We start from the raw sequence: 8,414 nt of genomic DNA on the forward strand, positions 1-8,414 counted from the left end.
GATGGTGGCTTCATAGGATGAGTTTGGGAGTATTCCCTCCCCTTCAATCTTTTGGAAGAGTTTGAGAAGGATCAGTATGAGATCTTTCTTGTATGTTTGGTTGAGTTCCCCAGTGAAGCCATCTGGTCCTGGACTTTTGTTTGCAGGGAGGTTTTTCATTGCTGGTTCTATTTAACTTATAGTGATCGGTCTGTTTAAATGATCTGTTTCTTCCTGATTCAGTTTTGGTGGACTGTATGTTTCTAGAAACTTGTCCATTTCATCTAGGTTGTCCAATTTGTTGCCATATAGTTGTTCATAGTATTTTCTTATGATTTTTTTGTATTTCTGTGGTGTTGGTTGTAATTTCTCCATTCTCCTTTCTTATTTTACTTACTTGTATCCCCTCTCTTTTCTTCTTGGAGAGCCAGGCTAGAGATATGTCAATTTTGTTTCCTCTTCCAAAAAATCAGCTCATGGTTTGATGGTTTGACTTTTTTTCTGTTTTTGTATCTCTGTTTTATTTATTTCCTCCCTGATCTTTATTATTTATTTTTTCCTGCTAACTTCAGGTTTTGTTTGTTCTTTTTGTAATTGTTTTAGGTGGTAGCTTAGGTTGTTTATTTGGGATTGCTCTTGTTTTTTGAGGAAGGCCTATATCACTGTGAACTTCCCTCTTAGGACTGCTTTTGCTGTATCCCATAGATTTTAGGTTGTTTTGTTTTCATTGTCACTTGCCTTGAGGTATTTTTTAATTTCTTCTTTGATTTTATTGTTGACCCTTTGGTTTTTTTTAGTAGCATGTTGTTTAGTCTCCATGCAGTCTTTTTTTTCTCATTTGTTTTTATGTGGTTGACTTCTAGTTTCATGGCATTATGGTCAGAAAAGATGCTTGAAATAATTTCTGTCCTCTTAAATTTGTTGTGGCTTCTTTTGTGTCCAAGTATGTGGTCTATCCTAGAGAAATGTTCTGTGCACACTTGAAAAGAATGTATATTCTGTTTTCGGGGGGATGTAATGTCCTAAAAATATCAACTGTTCTATTGTGTCATTTAGTATCTCCATTGCCTTATTGATTTCCTGTCTGGAAGATCTGCCCAATGATGTTAATGGGGTGTTAGTCTCCTGCTCTTACTGTGTTCCCATCAATTTCTCCCTTTATGTCTGTTAGTATTTGTTTTATATATTTAGGTGCTTTTATATTGTGTGCATATGTGTTAACGAGTGTAATATCCACTTCTTGTGTTGCTCCTTTGATCATTATATAATGTTCTTTATGACCTCTATTTTAAAGTCTGTTTTTTCTGCTACGAGTATTGCTACTCCTGCTTTCTTGTACTTTCCATTTGCATGAAATATCCTTTTCCCCTCCTTTCACTTTCTATCTATGTGTGTCCTTCACCCTAAAGTGGGTCTCTTGTCGGTAGCATATTGTAGGCTCTTGTTTTATTATCCAGTCCTGTCACTCTGCATCTTTTGATTGGAGCATTTAGTCCATAGACATTAACAATAATTATTGATAGATGCTCATTTATTGCCATTTTGAACTTTGTTTTCAAGTTGATTTGGTATTTCTTCTTTGTTCCTTTCTTTCTTTCTTTCTTTCTTTCTTTCTTTCTTTCTTTCTTTCTTTCTTTCTTTCTTTCTTTCTTTCTTTCTTTCTTTCTTTCTTTCTTTCTTTCTTTCTTTTTTGTAGTTTGATAATTTTCTTTTGTATTAGTGTCATTTCTTTTTGGTTTTTGTGACCATTGTATGTTTTTTATTTGTGGTTACCTGGTTTTTCAAATATGTTACCTCATTACTATATCTGTTTGCTTTAGGCTGGTAGTCATATAGGCTCAAACACATCCTATGAAGAAAAGAAAATCTGCATTTTCTTGCTCCCCTTTCTCGCCTTTTATGATTTTGATGTTCTCTTTTATATCTTCATGTTTATTCTATTGCATCTCATTGTAGTTATCACGTTTCCAATTATGATTTTCTCTTTTCTATAGCTTCCTACTTCTTTTCTATTTAGGGTAGACTTTTCAGTATTTCTTTTAGGATAGGTTTCATATTGCTGAATTATTTTAGTTTTTGCTGTCTGTGAAATTCTTTGTCTTTCCTATTCTAAAGGAAAGCCTTGCTGGATAGAGTATTCTAGGTTGCAGCTTTTTCTCATTCAGGACTTTAAATATATCTTGCCACTCCCTTTTGGCCAGCAGTGTGTGGATAGAGAAATCAGCTGAAAGCCTTATGAGGGTTCCCTTGTAATTAACTCTTTGTTTTTCTCTTGCTGCCTTTAGAATCCTTTCTTTATCTTTAACTTTGGCCATCTTATTTATAATATGTCTTGGTGTAGGTCTGTTTGAGTTCTTCTTGTTTGGGACCCTCTGTGCTTCCTGTACTTGGATATCTGTTTCCTTCTCTGGGTTTGGGAAATTTTCAATCATGATTTCTTCAAATATCTTTTCAATCCCCTTTTCTCTTTCTTCTCCTTCTGGGACCTCTAATATGCATAGATTGGAATGCTTTATGTTAACCTGTAGGTCCCTTATATTGCTTTCATTAGTTTTCATCTTCTGTCTGCTGTTCTGATTGGGTGATTTCTGTTATCTTGTCTTGTAAGTCACTTGTTCTTTCCTCTGCATTGTCTAGTCTGTTTTTGACTGCCTTTAGCTTGGCTTTTACCTCAGCAATTGAATTTTCTGATTTTCATTGGCTCCTCTTTATAGTTTCTATTTCCTTTTTATAATATTTTGCATTTCTGTTCATGGTCTCTCTTATTTCCTTAAGTGCTTTTATCACCCCCTCTTTGAAGTCATGATCTGGTAGAGTGTTGAGGTCTATTTTATTATTCATTCTTGCAGGATACTTCTCTTGTTCTTTTAACTGAGAGTGATTCCTCTGCTTCATCTCATTTATATTTTTCTGACTCTATGGATTTATGGGTATCAGTTATATACGGTGGTCTTGAAGGGCTGTATTTTTGTTTGCCTGTTTGTTTGTTTGTTTTGAAGTGGGAATGTTCCTGTGTAGACTGTGAGCGTCTCATAATTTTGTCAGGACGCTATTTTTAGTATGGATGGTTGCCACGTCTTTCTTCCATGTGTGTTGGCTGTTATCCCTTTGATTGCGGATGTGGTCGGTATTGTGGTGATTAGAGCCTGCCCTCGTTATTGAGCGGTGCCTCCTTTTTATTCTGTGGTTGTCACAGTCTTGACAGGGGTCAGATCTGTTCTCCCGTTGTTGGAATAGAGGCTTCCAGACCCATTTCTGAGCTGTTGTGTGTGGTATGCAGGTTGGAGCACTTCAGCTAAAAGAGGAGCCACCAAGTAGTCCTCCTCAGGAGATGTCCACTGGATCGTGCCCTCTGTGGTGTTGTCTATCACTTGTTATGCAGGCTTACAACATATGCTTGTTGACACCGCCCTTGTACCTGCCTCAGCCACGGGAATGTCGGCCACCCGCTCTAGTGTCCCCAGGTTCTGCACCAGTAGAGCCGGTGCAGATCTACCAATGTCAGGCACTGGGACCTGCCAGCGTGCACGTGCGGTCACGCATCGGTCTGCCGTTCACAGAGCCAGCACAGCCCGCAGCCCCATCTGTGCACAGCACGCAGACCTGCTGTCGATGCCAAACCCATGCCGCCATGTGCTGGAACTCTGCTTGTTCATCCTAGAGGCATGGATCTGCAAAGATGCCAGTGGAGCAAGTCTGCCACTGCTGCCTGGGGCTAGAATCAAATCTAGTCCTACTTGTGAAATTATGGGGCCCCTAGGTACGGATTCAGGTTTCAGCCGCACCTCCACCTGGGAGCCACGCGCCAGTGAATGTATCCCTCTGGAGCTAGCCAAGAAGATGGCTAAGTCTGAGCCCTACCTGTCTTCTCTGGAGAACACCTGCCAGCTGTGGTGCTTTTTTATGGGGGTCCCAGGATGTTGCACACACTCCCAGCCACAGCCTGTACTGCACTCCAGGCCCCTGTAGCTGCCTCTGTGTGATCAGCCCCCGTCCTCTCCCCTGGCTCTTCTATGAAAGACAGAGCTCCAGCAGCCAGCCCTGGTCCACCCCTGCCAGCTCACACATCGGGCTAGGGGTCATGGGGACCCGCTGTGCTGGTGTATCTCAGTTCTTTCTGCCAAGCAGCTGCTGCTTTCTCCTCTGAACCTCAGAAGCTCCCTCTCTGTTCCCTCTGACCTCCGAGCTGGAGAGGGGGCATCCCAGAGTGAGGGTACCTTTGCTGCTCCTCCCTGTAGGACACAGGTCCTGCGCCAATTTCCTTTTCCTTTTTTTTTTTTCCTCCTACTTGTTTTTGTGAGAAATCTTGTATTCCTGAAGCAACAGATACTCTGCCAAAGCTCAGTGGGTATCCCATGCAAACTGATTAGTCCATAGTTGTAATTCTTGGTGTATTTGTGGGAGAGGATGAGTTATGCATCCTTCTACTCCACCGTCTTGGCAATCCCCCTAATTGTCTTAATGATTTTCTTCCAGATGAAGATGAGGATGAAGATGATGAAGAAGATTTTGAGGATGACGATGAATGGGAAGACTGATCTATATATTATATATATATATATTTTTAAGGTGAAATACTAAACACTACTTTCTGTCTATGGATTCTGTAAAATTATCATGTAAATGTTCTACCAATTTGCTGTATATTTTTGTTGCCTTTTTTGCTTTTTTTTATTAATCTGTGCAATACCTCATTTAATCTGTAAAGGTTTGTCATAATTCTCTGCAAAGCTACTCCCTGTTACTGTGTGCACGTTTACACCAGGATGCTCACTTAATTTGTGAATATTTTTCATTCCATCAACAAGGGAGTTTAAATATTATATGTGAGACTGACAAAAACCTTAATGTAATTTAGTTATAATGCCAGAAGGAAAACACTATTTTCATACCCTACTTTTTCTGAACCTAAATTTTCTTATTAAAATCTAGTATAGCACTACATTCTTTTTTAAGTGATGCAAACCTTAGTTTATTTAGCCCCTTCATTTTGAACACATGCTACATGAGTGTTGAAGCTGATACATTGCACAGTTTTCTAGACATCACTACACTGATGCAATTCTCAAATTTTAGCAATATGTTCTACATAAAATCACTACAGTGATGCTAGTTGCGAAAAAGAGTAACACACCTCTTACAGCAATATTGCCTCTTACGGTACAGAAGTGTTATTTGGAGGCTGGAATTATTAGGAGCCCTTGCGTACCTATACTTGACTGAGGTTATTTTTATGCTATAGCAAATGTGGCAGGCTCTTTTTGGCAGAAATTTAAAGAATATTTTTGGTTATTATTAGGAAACAAAAGCTAAGTTGTTGAAGTTTGGGGATCTTAGGGATAATTTTATTCTACATGAACTAAAGGAGGCTGTACATTATGATTACTTAAATATTTGGTTAATATACTATACAATCAGAACATTATAAAAATGATGTGGTATTAGTATTTTTATTTTACAGTTATTTGCTGAGGTATTCAGAGAGCCCAACCATAGAAATCTTACCTAGTTGGCAAAGGTATATGCACTGTAATGCTGACTCTATTATGCTATTTTTTTTAATTTTGATAATTTTGCAAGGTTTTTGTCAAATGTTAGGTGAAGGGTTACATTTTTCTTAGAAAATTGGTGGTCCCAATGTCAAATTTCTTGGAACGCATAATTGAGTGACAGATTTTTAAAAAAAAAATAAACTTTACAACCTGCACATTTGTTATGTATGCTAAATGATGTGTTAAAATTAGGGTTTCCTTGCCTCTCTACAGTACACTAGTCTGCCTAAAGGTGGTTGATTCATATTTATAGCATTATATCATACCTACCTACTTTAAATTTTAGGTAGAAAAATGATCTGATTTAAATACAGACACATATTTTTCTCACATTGAGTCATATGCAGAATGTAGTTCCAAGTGTATTTCATTACTGTAGTCACAATATCCAACTAAAAATTAAGCTCTCTATAATTGTACCGACCAAAATCTAGTATTGGCATGATCTTTGCAGGCTGGACCTGCAAGATGTAGCTTGAATTTTAACCAGTTATCACATTATCTCTAGTGATCATGCATCTAGTTATCATAAGAAATAATTTAAAAGGTTCTGTTGCTGAAAGCAGTAAGTGGTACAGTAAAATAGTTCTAAGTTATTCAAAGAATGTTACCTTCCTTGCAGGAGTAATTTAAGCACATGGAAAAGATTCTAGACTTTTTGCTTCTTGCAAAAACAGTGCCCTCTGCTGCTGGAAACCTTTTTCTGCTTACTCTCATTTTTATTGTGGCTTGAAGCTCTGTGGGTCTGGTGTGGATGAGGCTGGACAACTACTAACCAATAAAATTAGGAATTTGTGCAAATGGTAAATAGAACATTATAGCTCTTTTAAGTAATATTAAACATCTTCCTTTTTTTTTCTTTTAGACATAAATCTTTTTTGATCTCTTAGAAATATCTTTAAAGTAATGCCAATTTAAGCTCTCTCTTAACTTTTGGGCAAGGAATTCAGGATTTTCGAGCTAACTTTAGTATGATAAAGATTTATCAGGAGCTGATCTGAGCAGAGAATATCAGTTCTTCAAATTAGAAACACAAGTTGAAACATGTAAGATGAGTATAATATTTGCCAATGATAATTCAGTTTATTCTTTCTTAAAGAAAAAAAAAAAGACTTTTTGTTGTTGTTGCACAAAGTCTAATTACTATTGGTTGAAACAGCAGCTGTGGAATTCAGTCCAGGCATGAAGACTGACTCCACTTGAGATGTACAGGTTGCATGTTTCAGCCCTCCACCACCTTGCACTGTGACAGCACTGTACATGTGTGTTGTCTGAAGCCTCCCACCTATGCTCCAGCTAAATTGTTGTCTGGTAGCCTTCGCACTTAACAAACTAGCATGAGGCTTTTTATATCTAAATGCTACGTGATAGACAATTTCAGCTAGCCACATATTGTATGTATGAGATTCATAAAGACTTTCAATCATTCATTTCCATTTATCAACTGAAATTTTGTTTAGTATGTGAAAAATTTTTTGAAATGTATAGTGAATAGGATGTTGCACTGGTGGCAATTCATCATGAAGCATAATAAAATTAATTTGACCCAAATAGTATAAAGTAGTGTGGTTTTTATTTGTTTATTGTTGAGATTAATATGGGTAAAAAAAAGATATTAAACTGTAGAGTATAGAAACAGGTTCACAGCAGTGAACGGTAATGGTCGGAGTTTTCAGCTCACCACCTGCCCTGAGAGTCGGAGTGTGCCGTTGAAAAAACATGATGAGCAGAAGAATGTTACACTCTGTTCTGCTGGGAAACGTGGCAGCTGCTCGGCTGTCCTTCTGGGAGTCACTGCTGCGTATACGGAGCATTCACATTGCAAGGTCAAACTGGAACTCACACACCAAAAATGTTGCAGTTTCCTAGATCAGAATGAAACTGGAGTTCACTGGTAGTTTCAGTCAAAGCCAAGCATAGCAGCAGTTCATGTGGAACAGAAATAGCTGTTAATAAACGGTGTCAGAGATGGTGCTTTTTAAACAGGAAGCTCAGTTTTTGATAAACAGAATTTTTTGTTCTATTGACCCTGGCATAAGTGGGTGTCTGAAGATTAAACTGAGTTATGGAATCCAGTGTGTAGGATGCTGCAAAATGCCTTCTAAGAGCTTTAGTCGAATTTAAACATTTCAAGAATAATATGCCCTGTTAAAAATTTGTTTCTGTTGTACACATGTGAACGCTTAAGAATGTATTAACCATACTTAAAAAAAATGTAAGTGCCTCAGAATTGCTTTTGTCACATATTTACTTAATCAATGAAGAAATTCCTGAAATAACTTACTCTGCTTTAGGAATGGAATTCTCAAAGGACGAGTATAGGGATAAGGCCTATTTATAGTACAATAGAAAATTCTTAATGGAAAAGTTGAGAAATTTTATTTTGCACACTTACCGACACTGTCACATCACATCTCCAAAACACAGCATACTCTATAATCTCCTGGTCTTTTATTCATGGATTTTTTTTTTTAACTTTGCCTTTTAGTGAAGCCACTGGAAAAAGGTATAACTAGGCTGTTATGAATATGATGGAGAACGAACTTTGCAGTTAATGCTAAGACTGCCTTTTCAACCCATTGAAAATTTGGGCTTTATATCTAGATAAATCAGCCATAACTTAAAAAAAATTTTTTTTTAAATATATACCAGTGATGATACTAGCTATTGATACATACAGTATTAAATTTTACACAAGTCCAGTGTAAGTCTAAACTGGTCATGTGTACCCGTGTCAAGATTGACAAATCAAGATTTGAATAACACATGATTATTTTGAGTAATATACAATAGTATCTTATAGGTAATTTTTAGTTTAGTCAGATATTTGTGTCCTAGGAGATTTCTAGTAAATTTGAAGTACTCCCTTAATTTTTTAACAAC

The 8,414-nt window shown here is 37.2% G+C and overlaps 1 protein-coding gene across 1 annotated transcript in view; it reads left to right on the top strand.

Annotated features, from left to right (window-relative positions):
* The window catches only part of WASL (WASP like actin nucleation promoting factor), a 69,572-nt gene extending 62,490 nt beyond the window's left edge, over positions 1-7,082 (top strand). Inside the window, exon 11 of the mRNA XM_031455292.2 lies at positions 4,456-7,082. Within this exon, the coding sequence (XP_031311152.1) occupies positions 4,456-4,517 (62 nt within the window). The 3' untranslated portion in view covers positions 4,518-7,082. The remainder of the gene's footprint in view (positions 1-4,455) is intronic.
* Positions 7,083-8,414: the final 1,332 nt, after the last annotated feature.

Source organism: Camelus dromedarius, chromosome 7 (genome assembly GCF_036321535.1).
Source record: "Camelus dromedarius isolate mCamDro1 chromosome 7, mCamDro1.pat, whole genome shotgun sequence".
Lineage (NCBI taxonomy): Eukaryota > Metazoa > Chordata > Mammalia > Artiodactyla > Camelidae > Camelus > Camelus dromedarius.